This window comes from Anomaloglossus baeobatrachus, chromosome 2 (genome assembly GCF_048569485.1).
Source record: "Anomaloglossus baeobatrachus isolate aAnoBae1 chromosome 2, aAnoBae1.hap1, whole genome shotgun sequence".
Classification (NCBI taxonomy): Eukaryota; Metazoa; Chordata; class Amphibia; order Anura; family Aromobatidae; genus Anomaloglossus; species Anomaloglossus baeobatrachus.
Window position 1 is genome coordinate 425,693,295 of NC_134354.1, and position 18,064 is coordinate 425,711,358.

At 45.7% G+C, this 18,064-nt stretch overlaps 1 protein-coding gene across 1 annotated transcript in view; it reads left to right on the top strand.

The window, feature by feature from the left end:
• Positions 1-18,064, top strand: part of NT5C1A (5'-nucleotidase, cytosolic IA) — a 70,750-nt gene that overhangs the window by 46,304 nt on the left and 6,382 nt on the right. The window contains exons 4-5 of the mRNA XM_075336218.1: positions 10,989-11,111; positions 15,319-15,503. Coding sequence (XP_075192333.1) covers positions 10,989-11,111; positions 15,319-15,503 — 308 coding nt within the window. The remainder of the gene's footprint in view (positions 1-10,988; positions 11,112-15,318; positions 15,504-18,064) is intronic.

Consider the following 18,064-nt stretch of genomic DNA (forward strand, 5'->3'; position numbering starts at 1 on the left):
GACGCGACACAGACAGAGCCGCAGCATGACAATGAAGTCGGGGGAAGTTCACCCGAGTTCATTCTGACAGTGCGGCTCTGTCTGTGTCTGCTGTCATCTGCCATTCAGCTCTGCTACATGGCTGTCTGTGTCTGCTATTAGCGGCCATGTAGCAGAGCTGAATGGCAGATGACATAGTAAAAACGCATCCCTACACATTACACACGCTTGTCAAGTCAGTAAATAAAAAAAAAAAAAAGGTGCCCAATGCATACGTCACAGAACACATGATCTAAAGGATCGCACATACAATTGATCAATTTAACAGACTACTAACGCTCGTGTGACAGCAAATGAGCGACCTACGTGCAATCTCATAAGATCCCGTATGCAACCTGGGCGTGTCACATCGCAAATGCGATTGTACAACTAATTGCTACGTGTAAAGCAGGCTTTATTCACGACAAGTTGTGGCGTTCCGTACACTGGAAATCTCCAGTAGTTGCCTAAAGTGAGGTTTCTGGCATTCACATGGAGCAGCTCACCACTAGTCAAACGCTCTATATTTATGAAGAGGCGTGCATCTCTTAATGAATCAGGAGCGTTTGACTTCAGCACGCTTGCTCATCAAGACCGGCATAAAAAACACCAGCTTTGATGAATTGGGCCTAAATGTTGATACAATTAGAAATGGGCTAAGGGCTAACCTTTCAGCTGTAGAGGAAGCTGAAAATTTTCAGATTTGGCATCGTTCCGTACTTATCCACTGCTCAGTACGGATCCCAGGTACTAAGAATTTAATTTATGAATGCACACATGGTTACAATTTGGAGCGCTGCTGTTCTGATGCTGATGTAGATGGTTTTTATTTGTTGATATTTGATTGGTATTTGAGATGCACTGTGTGAAATTTACACTCAGTTTGACCTTTTGGAAATTTCTTCTTTTTTTTTTTGTTTTTCTTGGATTTATTTATTAAGTCTGAGCCTCCAAAAGCAGATGAGTTCATGTTATTATCCATAAAAAGTATTCTGTAGCAATAATGTCTTACTCTAACTTTATCTGTATTCATGTAACTGTTTATTATAATTAAGATGCCAATTTTATACATTTAAAGAGTTATTTCCATCTTGTACATTTATGGCATATCCACCAAATATATCAAAACTATTCAGTATATGGGGTTCCCATCAATAGGACCTACAGTACATCTCTTTTGACGAGTGGTCCATGATGTGCATTGCTGTCATTGGGGAGGTGGTCAGAATATCCGTTCATTTGCATGGAAATTTCAATCAACTGCACTGTAAGAAGTACTTGACGAGATAGATGCAGGTGGGATACACATGTACCATGTATTTACCTGTGGGGATTGTTCCCCTAACCTGAGCTTTCATGCACCCCTTATAAACTGCTAGCAGTATAGACATTACCATACCAAACCATTACCATAACCTACTCCATTTATCTTATTTCCTTTATTTTGCATTATTTGTTTGAATCTTTTTTGTTACAGGAAGGGTTGGATTCATTATTACATATGAGGCTAATTTTTGTCTATTTTGTGGTGTTTATCTCCTGTGTTTTATTTGCACCTTATCCTACTCTTTTAATTTATACCTTAATCAAAATCTATTTTACATGTTCGCTTGTCTTTTTTTAATGTTTGTTACTGTGAGTAGGGTTTGAAATTTATAGATGTTTTCGGCTGATTCATCAATCACTAGTTTTTAAATAGCTTCTTTTTTGATGGGGGAGGGGGGGGGGTGGAAATGTACTCTAGGCCTTTTTTTGACCCGCAACACAAATCCGTTTAATTTGTACGTGTGCGGTACATATTTGCACGTACCGGAGACACGTACAAACGGAGACCCATGTTAGTCTATGGTAAAATCACACGGAACGTGTGTCCGTGTGGTAAGTACGTGTGTGCGCTTTTCTACATGGACAACATGTCCGTTTTTGGCCAGCAGCACGCAGGCACGGACCCGCTTTAGTCTATGGGTCCGTGCCTGCACGTACCGCACACGGAGTATGTCCGTGTTCAGCACGTTTCGTGTGTGTGCGTTTTTACACTAGCAATCTTATTTTTTGGGTTTTTTTAAATTAAATTCAGTATACTTACCTTTTTTTCTGCGGTTCTCAGTCATACTTACATTGGCGCTCGTTTTTTTTCTTCCCCCGGCTCATACCGCTCCCAGATCACCAGCGCGGTGAGGAACAGCTGTGCAGAGAATACGCGGCAACAATTACTTTGAATATGCCGGCCGCTCATTAATCAATCTCGTATTCCCTGCTTTCCCCACCCACAGGCGCCTGTGATTGGTTGCAGCCAGACACGCCCCCCACACTGAGTGACAGCTGTCTCACTACACCCAATCACAGCAGCCGGTGGGCGTGTCTATACTGTGCAGTAAAATAAATAAATAATTTAAAAAAATGGCGTGCGGTCCCCCCCAATTTTAATACCAGCCAGATAAAGCCATACGGCTGAAGGCTGGTATTCTTAGGATGGGGAGCCCCACATTATGGGGAGCCCCCCAGCCTAACAATATCAGTCAGCAGCCGCCCAGAATTGCCGCATACATTATATGCGACAGTTCTGGGACTGTACCCGGCTCTTCCCGATTTGCCCTGGTGCGTTGGCAAATCGGGGTAATAAGGAGTTTTTGGCAGCCCATAGCTGCCAATAAGTCCTAGATTAATCATGTCTGGCGTCTCTCCGAGATACCTTCCATGATTAATCTGTAAATTACAGTAAATAAACACACACACCGGAACAATCCTTTATTAGAAAAAAAAACCACTAACAAATTGCCTTGTTCACCAATTTAATAAGCCCGAAAAAGCCCTCCATGTCCGGCGTACTCCAGGATGGTCCAGCGTCGCATCCAGCTCTGCTGCATGAAGGTGACCGGAGCTGCAGAAGACACCGCCGCTCCTGTCATCTCCACGCAGCAAATGAAGGGAATAGCGCAATCAGCTGAGCTGTCACTGAGGTTACTCACGGCCAACGCTGAATACAGCTGATCGCGCTATTCCCTTCATTAGCTGCGTGGAGCTGTCAGGAGCAGCTGTGTCTTCTGCAGCTCCGGTCACCTTCATGCAGCAGAGCTGGAAGCGACGCTGGACCATCCTGGAGTACGCCGGACATGGAGGGCTTTTTCGGGCTTATTAAATTGGTGATGATGAGGGAATTTGTTAGTGTTTTTTATTTCTAATAAATGATTTTTTCAGGTGTGTGTGTGTTTCTTTACTGTAATTTACAGATTAATCATGGAAGGCATCTCGGGGAGACGCCTGACATGATTAATCTAGGACTTATTGGCAGCTATGGGCTGCCAAAAACTCCTTATTACCCCGATTTGCCAACGCACCAGGGCAAATCGGGAAGAGCCAGAACTGTCGCATATAATGTATGCAGCAATTCTGGGCGGCTGCTGACTGATATTGTTAGGCTGGGGGGCTCCCCATAACGTGGGGCTCCCCATCCTGAGAATACAAGCCTTCAGCCGTATGGCTTTATCTGGCTGGTATTAAAATTGGCGAGGACCGCACGCCGTTTTTTTTAATTATTTATTTATTTATTTTACTGCCCAGTATAGACACGCCCACCGGCTGCTGTGATTGGGTGCAGTGAGACAGCTGTCACTCAGCGTGGGGGGCGTGTCTGACTGCAACCAATCACAGGCGCCTGTGGGTGGGGAAAGCAGGGAATACGAGATTGATTAATGAGCGGCCGGCATATTCAAAGTAATTGTTGCCGCGTATTCTCTGCACAGCTGTTCCTCGCCGCGCTGTTGATCGGGGAGCGGTAAGTATAAGAGAGGGCTGCTCACTTCAGTCACTCAGGGGATTAGCGGTCACTGGTGAATCCTTCACAGGTGACCGCTAATCAGTACGTGGCACACAGACAGAGCCAAGGCATGACAATGAAGTCGGGTGAAGTTCACCCGAGTTCATTTTCATCGCGCAACTCTGTCTGCTGTCAGCCGACATGTATCAACGACATTGTGCAACACACAAACGGACATTCCACATGGACATTCCACATACACATACACGGGCATTTTATACACAAACACGGACATTTTACACGTACACACGGCTCGCATACGCCATCACACGGATGCCATACGTACCAGAGAAACGCCCCAAAAAAACGGAACACAGACCCGAAAAACGGATCGTGTCACACGGACGTTTTTTTTTGCGGAAGTGTGTTTTAGGCCTTCCAGAGTGAGTTTATGTATTGCATGTCTGGAATTTTTTTCGTCACTTTAGTGTAACATGTGACTTTTTGTATTTAAAAGTCGCAAAACAATTTAAAGACAACAATAAGAAGCATTTTTTATTTTGTGCCAAATACTTGAACTTCATGCGCCATGCAGGAGAATTTGGTGCAAAAACATTAGCAAATACTACTCAACAAAGAAATAAGTAACTTAAAAAAAAAGTATATTGAATCAGACCTTGAGACTTGAGGCCTTGAGACTTTATTCATAAATTGAATAGTAAAACTTCATAAATAAATAAATAAATGTTTAGCCCATTTTAGGCTGATAGTAGCGTCCTGCTACTGTAAGGGTCACTTTGCACACTACGACATAGGTGTGATGTCGGTGGGGTCAAATCGAAAGTGACGCACATCCGGCTATGCTGTCGACATCATAGTGTGTAAAGCATTTTTGATACGATTAACGAGCACAAAAGCGTCGTAATCGTATCATCGGAGTAGCGTCGGACATTCCCATGATTTGGGAAAGACCGATGTTACGCGATGTTGTTCCCCGTTCCTGCAGCAGCACACATCGCTGTGTGTGAAGCTGCAGGAGCGAGGAACATCTCCTACCTGCGTCCCGGCCGGCTATGCGAAAGGAAGGAGGTGGGCGGGATGTTTACGTCCTCCTCATCTCCGTCCCTCCTCTTCTATTGGCCGTCTGCCGTGTGACGTCGCTATGACGCCACACGACCCGCCCCCTTAGGGGACTATCGCGCTCTGCATCGCAGCATTGGCTTGCGATGTCGTAGTGTGCAAAGGGCCCCTAAGGCTATGTTCACACTAGAAAAATGATTTTTCTTAAGAAATTTCTTAAGAAATTTCTTAAGAGTGAAGGATTAGTGCACCTGCATTAAAAAACGCATCAAAAACGCACCTGCGTTTTTGCCGCGTTTTCGGTGCGTTTTCGGTGCGTTTTCAGTGCGTTTTTGGTGCGTTTTTACCGCTGGTTGCTCCCTGCGTTATTGTGCCAATTATCTATGGCAAAAAACGCAGTTAGCTGCAGAAAAGAAGTGACATGCTCATTCTTTTTCTTAAGAAAATCTACTGAAAGAATTTTCTTAAGAAAAAAACGCAGTGTGCGCACAGCTAATTTTTTTTGCCATACGTTTTGCTGGGGAATGTCTGCAGAAAGGTTACAAGAATTTCTCAAGAAATTTCTGCAGCAAAAACGGACCCAAAACGCAGGTAAAAAACGCAGTGTGTGAACATAGCCTAAGGCTTGTATCATTTACCAAAATTGTGTGGTTTCATGTGTCTGATCATATTATGATTGCAGTTAGAAGTTGTTTACACTTTTGTGTATTCGATTTTTTTTCTACTTGTCTGTCATGATATAGCAAGTTGCTTTTTATTTATTTTACCAAATTAATTTTTTTCCAAATTTGTAATGGTTTTTGGATGTTGCTTTATTCTACACTGTATTGTTTTTTTTTTAATGACATCTCATTTTTCCTGTTGCACAACACATGTTGTGTAGCCCTACTGGCCTTAATGTAATGTATACCTTACTTTTGAATAAGACGTTTCACCACAGTTTACATGGTTAACTAGTCATATCATGATGAAGTGACTGAATATCTGAGAGATGAGCAGACCCGTGGAAGTTTGGATTCCCGGGTTCTGATGGACTTTAGTTAAAAGTTTGGTTCAGGACTAGGGATGGGTGGACTCGCAGATAAACGGGACTGGCGGGTCTAACCCAGGTTAAAAAAAAAATCTCAGTTCCGGCCTGAGATTGGTCCCAGTTATCTGGCCAAATGTTGGTCCTCATATAAGTCTATGGGGACCAGAATCAGGCAATTAAAAATGGTGGTAGAAGAGATAGGGGGATAGGAGCAAGCACTTCATACTTACCAAGGCTCCAGCGTGGCTGTAACTGCTTACAAGCCACTCACTCACTTCCAGGGCTGCTCATTATTGCTCATCCATATGCAGTGCTTTGCCCACCCACCAGCTGTCCTAGCGTGTGATTGGTTATATTCAGACGCGCCCGCAGCCTGTGTGACAGTGTCTGACTGCAACCAATCACAGGCGCTGTCTGCGGGTCACTATCATGGTGTAAAAATAAATAAAACAATTGGCGTAGGGTCCCCCCATGTTATGATACCCAGCACAGATAACTTATATGGCTACAGGCTGCAGCCACCAGTCGTGCGCTTATCTTGGCTATGTATCAAAATAGGAAAAACTGCATGTAGCTTTTTTTAATAAATTATTTAAATAAATGATTAAAAAAAAAAAACTATGTGCGGTTCGCTACAATTTTGATACCCAGCCATGATAAAGCCTGACACCTAGGGTCTGGTATTTTCAGGCTGGGGAGACCCATGTTTATTGGGCCACACCAGCCTAAAAATAGCAGCCTGCAGCCGTTAGATGCGAAAATGCCGGCACCTTACCCGGCTCTTCCCAATTGCCCTGGTGCGGTGACAATCAGGATAAGAAGTTAATGTCAGCTCACAGCTGCGAAAAAGCACCCTTTTTCACCACTTATTAATCCCAAAACACCCCTGAAGTTCCAATGTAATCCACACGAGGTCCCACGATGATTCTAGCCTGCTATGTCTGAATTCACACCGAGTGGCCATAGAACATGACAGCTTGCTGTGAGCTTCAGGCAGAGACTGAGCCGCGATGAATGGTGACATCACTCAGGCTATTTGCGGTCACAGGTGGAGGACCGTGTGAACCTCCACCTGTGACCGCAAGTAGCCTTAGTGACATCACCACTGATCACATGGCTCACTCAGTCTCAGCCTGAACCTTACAGCTGGCGGTCATGTTCTATGGCTGCTCAATGTGAATTTGATGTAGCAGAGCTGGAATCGTTGTAGGACCTCGTGTGGTTTACGTCAGACCTGCAGGGGTGTTTTGGGTTAATAAAGTGGTGAAAGAGGGTGCTTTTTTGTCTTTTATTTCAAATAAAGATTTTTTTGGGATGTTTATTTCTTTTCATTTACACATTAGTAATAGGGGGTCTCATAGATTCCTCCCATTACTAATCTAGGGCTTAGTGGCAGCTGTGAGCTGACATTAACCACTTATTACCCCGATTGCCACCACACCTAGGCTATTGACAAGAGACGGGTAAAGCGCAGGGACTGTTGCCTATAATGGATGCAGCAACTCCAGGCGGCTGCAGGCTGCTATTTTTAAGCTGGGGGGTGTCCCAATAAGCATGGGTCTCCCCAGCCTGAAAATACCAGCCCCCAGCTGTTGGGCTTTATCATGGCAGGGTTCAAAATTGGGGAGGACCGCACGCTGTTTTTTTTTTTTTTTAATTATTTATTTAAATAATTAAAAAAAAAAAGCCATGTACAGTTTCTCCTATTTTGATACAAAATCAAGATAAGCACATAGGTTAGGGCTGCAGCCTGTAGCTACAGTGCCTTGCAAAAGTATTCGTCTCCCTTGAATTTTTTTAACTTTTCCCACATTTTAGGTTTGAAACATAAAGATAAAAATGTAAATGTTATGGTGAAGAATCAACAAGTGGGACACCGTTGAATGAAGTTTATTCCTTATTTTAAACTTTAAAAAATAAATAACTGAAAAGTGGGGCGTGCAATATTATTCGTCCCCTTTAAGGTAATACTTTGTAGCGCTACTTTTTGCTGCGATTACAGCTGCAAGTCGCTTGGGGTATGTGTCTATCAGTTTTGCACATCGAGAGACTGAAATTCTGGGCCATTCTTCCTTTGCAAATCGCTTGAGCTGAGTAAGGTTGGATGGAGACCGTTTGTGAACAGCAGTTTTCAGCAGTTTCCACAGATTCTCGATTGGATTCAGGTCTGGACTTTGACTTGGCCATTCTAACACCTGGATACGTTTATTTGTGAACCATACCACTGTAGATTTTGCTTTAAGTTTGGGATCATTGTCTTGTTGGAAAACAAATCTCCGTCCCAGTCTCAGGTCTTTTGCAGACTCCAACAGGTTTTCTTCAAGAATAGTCCTGTATTTGGCTCCATCCATCTTCCCATCAATTTTAACCATCTTCCCTGTCCCTGCTGAAGAAAAGCAGGCCCAAACCATCATGCTGCCACTACCATGTTTGACAGTGTGGATGGTGTGTTCAGGGTGATGAGCTTTTACGTCAAACATATCATTTGGTATTGTGCCCAAATAGTTTGATTTTTTTTTCCTCTGACCGGAGCACCTTCTTCCACATGTTTGGTGTGTCTCCCAGGTGGCTTGTGGCAAACTTTAAATGACACTTTTTATGGATATCTTTGAGAAATGGCTTTCTCCTTGCCACTCTTCCATAAAGGCCAGATTTGTGTAGTGTACGACTGTTGTCCTATGGACAGACTTTCCCAGCTCAGCTGTAGATCTCTGCAGTTCATCCAGAGTGATCATGGGCCTCTTGGCTGTATTTCTGATCAGTCTTTTCCTGTTTTGAGATGAAAGTTTGTATGGACAGCTGGGTCTTGGTAGATTTGCAGTGGTATGATACTCCTTCCATTTCAATATGATCGCTTGCACAGTGCTCCTTGGGATGTTTAAAGTTTTGGAAATCTTTTTGTAACCAAATCTGGCTTTAAACTTCACCACAACAATATCACGGACCTGCCTGTTGTTTTCCTTGGTCTTCATGATGCTGTATGTGCTTTAAACAGAACACTGAGACTATTAGGCTATGTGCCCACGTGTGTGCACTCTGCACCGCAGCGTAAAGTCACTGCAGGGGGCGCAGGACGCATGCAGTTACGCTGCAGTGCAGAATGCAGCGTAACTGCATGCAATACCCACACGTGGGCACATAGCCTTACAGAGCAGGTGCATTTATATGGAGACTTGATTACACACAGGTGGCTTATATTTATCATCATTAGTCATTTAGGACAACATTGGATCATTCAGAGATCCTCAATGAACTTTTGGAGTGAGTTTCCTGCACTGAAAGTAAGGGACGAACAATATTGCACGCCCCACTTTTCAGTTATTTATTTTTTAAAAAAGTTTAAAATAAGCAATACATTTCGTTCAACTTCATAATTATGTCCCACTTGTTGATTCTTCACCATAACTTTAACATTTTTATCTTTATGTTTGAATCCTGAAATGTGGGAAAAGGTTTAAAAATTCAAGGGAGCGGAATACTTTCATAAGGCACTGTATATGCTTTATCTGTGTTGGGTATCATAACATAAGAGGATCCGACACCAAATGTTTTATTTATTTTTACACCATGATAGTGACCTGCAGACAGCATCTGTGATTGGTTGCAGTCAGACGCTGTCACAGAGGCTGGGGGTGTGTCTGACTGTAACCAGATGCCAGGACTTCCGGTGGGCGGGGATAGCAGTACATATGGATGAGCAATAATGAGCGGCCCTAGAAGTGAGTGAGCGACTGCGGGAGCAGTTACAGCTGCGCCAGAGCCTCGGTAAGTATGAAGCACTTGCTTCATTCTTATTTTCTTTATTTTTCCTTTTTTTTAAAAAGTTTCTCAAGTGCCGGATCTGGATTATTAGCTGGAATTCCCTGAGAATTCAAGGCCCAGGATTCGGGTGCATCTGAAACTGCGTGGATTCAGACTTATAAAGTCCAGGTCAGCACATTACTAGTCGTGACCCGTACTTGACCTCGGACCCCAAACACCATATAAGTTAATGAAGACCCAAACTTTGGTGTTGTGAAATGGTCGTAGTAAGGCTTAGGGGGCTGCAAAAGGAAGCAAAATGGGGGTACGAGCAGGACAATTGCCCTGCAAACAAATGTTCATAGGGAGTAAATAAAAAATACGGTGTGGGGTACCCCCTTTTTTGGATAACCAGCACAGGTAAAGTAGACAGCTGGGGCTGGTATTATCAGGCTGGGAAGGCCCATGGTTATTTGACCCTTCACAACCTAAGAATAGCAGCCTGTAGCTGCACCAGAAGTGGCACATCCATTATATGCACCAATTCTGACGCTTTGCCCGAGTCTTTCTGATTGCCCTGGTGCGGTGGCAATTGAGGTAATACTTTTGGGGTTGATGTCAGCTGTGAATTGGTTAGTAATGGAGAGATGTCTATCAGACACCCCCATTACTAACCCAGCAAGTTTAGAGTTATTAAACACACACATAGCAAAAAAATAGTTTATTTGAATAAAGACTGCACCACTCTCCCTCATTCACCAATCTATTCATTTGAAAAAATCTTCCGACGTAATCCAATGGTGTAATGTCCCATGATGCCCATTGATTCCTAGGAGATAGCATCGTTTTTAGAACATTCTCAGAACGTCATTTGTGGGGTTTTTTGTTTCTTTCATGTATTGTGCACAGAAGTATACAGGCATCTTCCCCATGTAATAAACCTTGTCAATTAGATCTGTGTGACCTGGTTAAGCATGACTATTTCCATATCACCCTAAGAAAACCTGTTTTGACATTTTATTTTTTTTTTTCTGTATTATGAATTTTACCTATGAGTAGGCAAAAACATACATATGGAAAAGTAAACACCCCAGTGAAGAATCTAGGCAAACTGTGGAAATTGGCATATACAGTTTACCAGTTAATCTCTCCACTATGGAGAAGGGAAATTAAAAAAACAAGTTTTTTTCTTTGTCAGATCTTCAGTCACTGTTCAGTTCAGTTTAGCACATAAAAGGTTGGTGAAACATTCATCTTTAACAGAAAAAATAAGGCATGAGATTAATTTTTTATTAATTTTTATTGTTTAAAAGGCTTAAAAAAAAAAAGTCAGTCACTTACTCATTTTCCCTCATATTTCAGACTTGTTTATTGAGAGATTCTGTATGACTGGTGGTAACAGCCCTATTGGCTATCTGAAAGCATATCATACAAACCTATATCTCTCATCTGATGCTCAAAAGGTACAGGAGGCTATAGAAGAAGGTAAGTAAAACATCTACGGTGTGTTTTTAATAAAGTATATATTCCCAAACATAGCATAAAGCATGTATCTATATATATAATTGCCTTATTCTGTCTGTCTGTCTGTCTTGCTCCAAAATTGTGTCCTTACGGTGACACAAAGCTGATTGGCCGCTGGGCTCGCCATGGCCCCGCCCCCCCGCACGGATTGGCTGCTCGCCCAGGCTGCGCCCCCACACGGATTGGCCGGCCGCTCGCCCAGGCTCCGCCCCCCCCCTCAGATTGGCCTCTCGCCCCGGCACCCTGCAGGCATTGGCAACTCGGCCACGCCCCGCCCCCTCACGCAATGCATGCTAGCTCTGGCCCCGCCCCCCCCACGCATTCCCCGAACCGACACGGTCACGGAGCCACGACTCCCAGGTGAGTACTGTACCCCCGGGAGCCCACATCAGCGTACGCCGCCAAACCAGCCGACACATACCCTCGCATTGCTGGGGCTGGCCGGCGTATGCTGGTGTGGGCTCCCGTGCGAGCGGGGGACGAGATACGCTGGTAACCATGGTAGCATAGTTACCAGCGCATCAAGGTCCTACAGCGGCGGAACATACACACACGCACACACATAACAGCACACACACACACATACACACACACACATCAGATCACACTCACTCTCACACACACCTCACACACGCATCACATCGCATCCACACACTCACAACATCCTTGGATATCGCTTGCTTCTCGGCGGCGATACTGTGCTGTGAGCTTCCAGGACCTGCCGGAGGATCACATAGCCAGAAGCATGTGGTATCTCCGGATGTTGTGAGTGTGAGCGCGTATGTGCAATATCGTCAATGTGTGTGTGCGTGAGTGTATGCGATCGGGTGTGTGTGAGTGTATGCGATCGGGTGTGTGTGTGTGTGTGTGAGTGTATGCGATCGGATCTGTGAGTGTCGGCAGAGGAGCACGGCGTGCTGGAGGAGGCTGGGAGGAGAGAGGCTGATCCTGGGGAAGGCTGGGATGGGGAGGCTGAGAGAAGAGAGGCTGATGCTGGGGGAGGCTGAGGCTGGGGTAGGCTGGGAGGAGAGAGGCTGATGCTGGGGACCGAAAAGGCTGATGCTGGGAGGAGAGAGGCTGATGCTGGGGGAGGCTGAGGCTGGGGTAGGCTGGGAGGAGAGAGGCTGATGCTGGGAGGAGAGAGGCTGATGCTGGGAGGAGAGAGGCTGATGCTGGGGAAGGCTGAGGCTGGGCTAGGCTGGGAGGAGAGAGGCTGATGCTGGGAAGAGAGAGGCTGATGCTGGGAGGAGAGAGGCTGATGTTGGGGGAGGCTGAGGCTGGGGTAGGCTGGGAGGAGAGAGGCTGATGTTGGGAAGAGAGAGGCTGCTGCTGGGAGGAGAGAGGCTGATGCTGGGGGAGGCTGATGCTGGGGGAGGCTGAGGCTGGGGTAGGCTGGGAGGAGAGAGGCTGATGCTGGGGACAGAAAAGGCTGATGCTGGGAGGAGAGAGGCTGATGCTGGGAGGAGAGAGGCTGATGCTGGGGGAGGCTGAGGCTGGGGTAGGCTGGGAGGAGAGAGGCTGATGCTGGGAGGAGAGAGGCTGATGCTGGGAGGAGAGAGGCTGATGCTAGGGACAGAAAAGGCTGATGCTGGGAGGAGAGAGGCTGATGCTGGGAGGAGAGAGGCTGATGCTGGGGGAGGCTGAGGCTGGGGTAGGCTGGGAGGAGAGAGGCTGATGCTGGGAGGAGAGAGGCTGATGTTAGGGACAGAAAAGGCTGCTGCTGGGAGGAGAGAGGCTGATGCTGGGGACAGAAAAGGCTGATGCTGGGAGGAGAGAGGCTGATGCTGGGATGAGAGAGGCTGATGCTGGGGACAGAGAGGCTGATGCTGGGGACAGAGAGGCTGATGCTGGGAGGAGAGAGGCTGATGCTGCGGGTAGAGAGGCTGATGCTGGGAGGAGAGAGGCTGATGCTGCGGGCACAGAGGCTGATTCTGCGGGTAGAGAGGCTGATGCTGGTGCAGCATGGGGGATGGAGCACGATGGGGGGTGCACAGCATGGGGGATGGAGCACGTTTGGGAGTGCGCAGCATGGCGGATGGAGCACGTTTGGGAGTGCGCATGGTGGATGGAGCACGTTTGGGAGTGCGCAGCATGGCGGATGGAGCACGTTTGGGAGTGCGCAGCATGGCGGATGGACCACGTTTGGGAGTGCGCAGCATGGCGGATGGAGCACGTTTGGGAGTGCGCAGCATGGCGGATGGACCACGTTTGGGAGTGCGCAGCATGGCGGATGGAGCACGTTTGGGAGTGCGCAGCATGGCAGATGGAGCACGTTTGGGAGTGCGCAGCATGGCGGATGGAGCACGTTTGGGAGTGCGCAGCATGGGGGATGCAGCACGATGGGGAGTGCGGAGTATGGCGGATGGAGCACGTTTGGGAGTGCGCAGCATGGGGGATGCAGCACGATGGGGAGTGCGGAGTATGGCGGATGGAGCACGTTTGGGAGTGCGCAGCATGGCGGATGGACCACGTTTGGGAGTGCGCAGCATGGCGGATGGAGCACGTTTGGGAGTGCGCAGCATGGGAGATGGAGCACGATGGAGGATGCGCAGCATGGGAGATGGAGCACGATGGGGGGTGCGCAGCATAGGGGATGGAGCATGATGGGGAGTGCGGAGTATGGCGGATGGAGCACGTTTGGGAGTGCGCAGCATGGCGGATGGAGCACATTTGGGAGTGCGCAGCATGGTGGATGGAGCACGTTTGGGAGTGCGCAGCATGGCGGATGGAGCACGTTTGGGAGTGCACAGCATGGCGGATGTAGCATGTTTGGGAGTGCGCAGCATGGTGGATGGAGCACGTTTGGGAGTGCGCAGCATGGGAGATGGAGCACGATGGGGGGTGCGCAGCATAGGGGATGGAGCACGATGGGGAGTGCGCTGCATGGGGGATGGAGCACGATGGGAAGTGCACACCTTCCCCCAACACACACACACACACACGCGCGCGCACTGCACAACACACCACACACACACACTGGGAACCACAAACATTTGCCCTAAACAGACACCCACACACACAGACAACGCTGCACACACACAACACCCAAACACCGCGGCACACACAAATATACGCACATACCGCACAACACACATACTGCACAAAACATACCTCCCCCCAAAACACACCACACACACAAACCGCGCAACACACACACACACAACGCTACAGACACACAGCGCTCCACAAACAACGCAACACACGAAACACACATACAACACCGCTCTCACCCCCCGTCACACCCAGACAACACCCAGAACATGTACAGCGCCCTACACAAACACTTGGTAACTACACACAACAACATCTATATATATATATATATATAACAAAAATCATACATGAACTACACAATACGTAAATTCTAGAATACCCGATGCGTAGAATCGGGCCACCTTCTAGTCTGATAGATAAATGTGTAGCACCAAGAAGGAAATAGGAATAGGAGGAATTATGGAAATCACAGGATGGATAAACATATTAAAGGGGTGGTTCACCCATATTTTTTATTGTCTAGCTCGATATTATATTGAGAAACAATATTTCTCTCAAATACCTTGTGTTGGTAATAGTGCCTGTGAGAGGCGCTATTGCAGACCGCTGTTCCCCGTCCAGTGACGTCTCCGTCAAATGCTGCACACTTTTTCCAAAGTGTTCCTGGAGCCATTTTTCAACATCAGGAACTGTCAGGAAAAAAATAAACCTTATTTTGGAAGACCCCCCTAGCCGTTTGTGAAAGCAGGTACAAAATTATAATATATTAAAAAACTTCTATAAGATAACATGCTAAAACTGTATCGAAAAGTTGTCATCTGAGAGGTAGTTACCTTAAAAAAAAATGGCTAGTATGTATAGAATGTAGTGAAACTGAAATTTGTTCAAGTAAATCTGGTCTAAATAGGGATTGAGTCTTAAAGAATTTGTAATTTAGAGAAAATTCACTGTATATTATATATACCTTTTATTATAGTCACTACATTTTGCACATATTGAGTTCTATAAATCTTGCACAGATTTATGTTCCTACAGTTCAGTATCAGATCTAGTTCAGCATATACAATGTATACCAGTTACAGCTCTCACACATTGTCAGCAATGGAAAAGATGACTTTTCATAATTTAAGGATTTTTTTATGTGACCTACATTTATACATTTTTATGTCTGTAGGTATTGCTGCTGCAACAATTTTCAACCCAAGTCACAATGTGTCTATAAATGAGGACCAGCTGCGAGTGGCATTTGATGGAGATGCTGTTCTGTTTTCTGACGAGTCAGAACAAATTGTGAAAGAGCATGGCTTGGACAAATTTTTTGAGCATGAAAAGGCTTATGAGAACAAGCCACTGGCACAGGTATAGTCTAGGTGTTTTACATACATGTGATTTTATTGTCTGCCTTACTATCCATTGTTTATTAATATTTTCCAAGACTTAGTACAATTATATCTACCGCTATCCTGTAAGCAGACATATGCCCACCATGGGTATTTAGTCTCTAAATATATATATGAAAAAAATTGGCTTAATGAGAACCATTATAAGTTTAGCACATTAAACTTGCCACATCATATAAAAGTGTCCGCAAAATGAATTGAAATGAACATAGATTTTATTTCTAATTTCTCATCTCTCTTGTGGACATATTGGCTTATAAAGTTTAGAGACGAGTCTAATTTTCGTTAAGACTAAGGGGGCATTAACTTTTTTCCCTGCATGACGTTGATTAATCATAAGAAGTTGGCGTCATGAAGGGGAAAAAAGACCACGCCCTGAGAGAATGTCAGACAAAGCTTTCTCGGGGTGAGACATATGAGAGAAAGCCCTGCTCTCCTCACTGATTCTCATTTCTAGCACATACTGTGATTACAAGAGGGGAGGGAAGTAGAGCAGAGCTTTGTGTAATTACAAACACATCTGTGTGGAGACACGGGGCTCAGTGGGTGCTCTCGTCCGCTGGCCCAGCCGCCTTTAGAAAGAAAGCGTGGCTCAGGGCTCATCCCAACTGAACGCACGACCTCCTTAACCGGGGGTGGAACACTATCCCCAAAATATTAACGGCGCATAGCACATAAACAGCAAAACACACAAATGTAACAGGCAACAGAGTCTCACCCTTCCGCTGGCTCACCAGGGATTTGAATGTCCGTGCTTCAGAGCTTCCAGGGCTACTTACTCTAATCCAGCAGCACCCCGCTTTTGGCGAGCACCCACCGAGACTGGAATAATGCCAGATTTAGGAAGCTGGCTGAGGACTGCAAAGTCTGTAGCCAGGTGACTGGATTGTCCCAACCTGGGTTTCCTCCTTAAGTAGTCTCTGGTATGATGATATAATCCTGGCAGCCGGAGTCGAAATCCCTAGACTGTGGATATGGTCTCCAATCGGAACCGGAGTCTCTAGGTTGAAGCCATGTAGCCAAGTGATCCTCTAGTCGGAGTCAAAGTCCCTAGACTAAGTCCACAAGGTATCTTGGTCCTGATCCCCTAGCCATCTCCTAAGAGCTTAGACTGGATCATGCACATCCATCAACAATTGGTGACTTAAAGAAATCCCTTTTATAGCCATAACCTTCCCTTAGGATAAACTGTGCCCTTATCGGATTGGTTGTACAGGGTTGCTTCTCTTATTGGATGAATTTCAAGCTGCATGGATAATGTTCATTTAAATGATGTGGATAGAAAGACTGAGGATATCTACATGTAGTCTGCAAGTCACAGACTAGACAATGGCTACTAAGGTAATTTACATTAGATTAGCAATACACAACTACATTACAATGATTGCTCCGAAGGGTCTGGTCCCAAACAATAGTTTAGCAAACATGAGTTAACACACAGAAGAACAATATGTCTGGCTGAATTTTAAGAAACTTTAACCCATACTAGGCACTGAGTGTCCATGTCATCACAATCTGCATCTATCGTGTCACTGCACTGTCAGCTTTGCTCTAGTCCTCCTACCCCACACTGACTGCCATAAAATAACTTCATGAAGTATTTGTAATGATACACAACTTTTATGTATTCCCCTGCCACACTTGGAATCACAGTAGATACCAGCAGTGAGATCACTGAGGAAACCAGGGCTGTGTGTAATTAACATCTTTTTCCATATTGCACAGAGAAAGCTGGGTCTGACATTCTCTGGGAGAGTGTTTTGTCTTTTAACTTGCATCAAGCTTTCTGCTTATGATTAGTCAATGACACGCATGGGAAAAAAATAACCCTTCCAGTGAAGAATCTATGCTAAAACCCCCTTTGCAAAAATTAGAATCTAAACATTTTAGGTAATATCTCTGCAATGGAGATGAGGAATTAAAAAAAAATAAAAAGTCATTCTTATTTAGCTCTAGACTATTCCACAAGGTGGCCAATACTAGTTAATATTTTCTATAGCCATTAGTACAAATGTTTACAGGAACTTTTGTACCAAATCATTGCCACAAGTAACCATGCCAGCAACTACCCAACAAATGAACAAATGTACCTTAGGTCTCGCTTACATGAGCGTATAACACAGATAAGGGTTATCCAATGTTTCATCAGATAGCCCTTAGACTAACTGTAGCGCTGTCGTCCCTGCACCCCTCGTTCTCCTCCCTGCTGGGAAGCGGCGCTTACTCGCAGCCGACTCTCACCACGCTGCTTGGCGTTTCTGCGCTTCTCCACATGGGTACTTTTTGCTTTCCCCTCCCAGGGCCTGTGCATATGGTACAGGCCCTCTGGGAGTCCTCCTAGGGCATGCACGCACACCTCTGCCCTTCACTTAAAGGGCCAGTATGCCATTTCCTGTGGCACTCTCCCACTAGGGGTGGTGCATGATCAATGTGTTCAATTAGTTATTTGTTTTGTGCCCTAGCCAGTTACTTGTCAGGTCCCCTTGTCCTGTTGTTACCTGGTTCCTGTCCGTCCTGTCC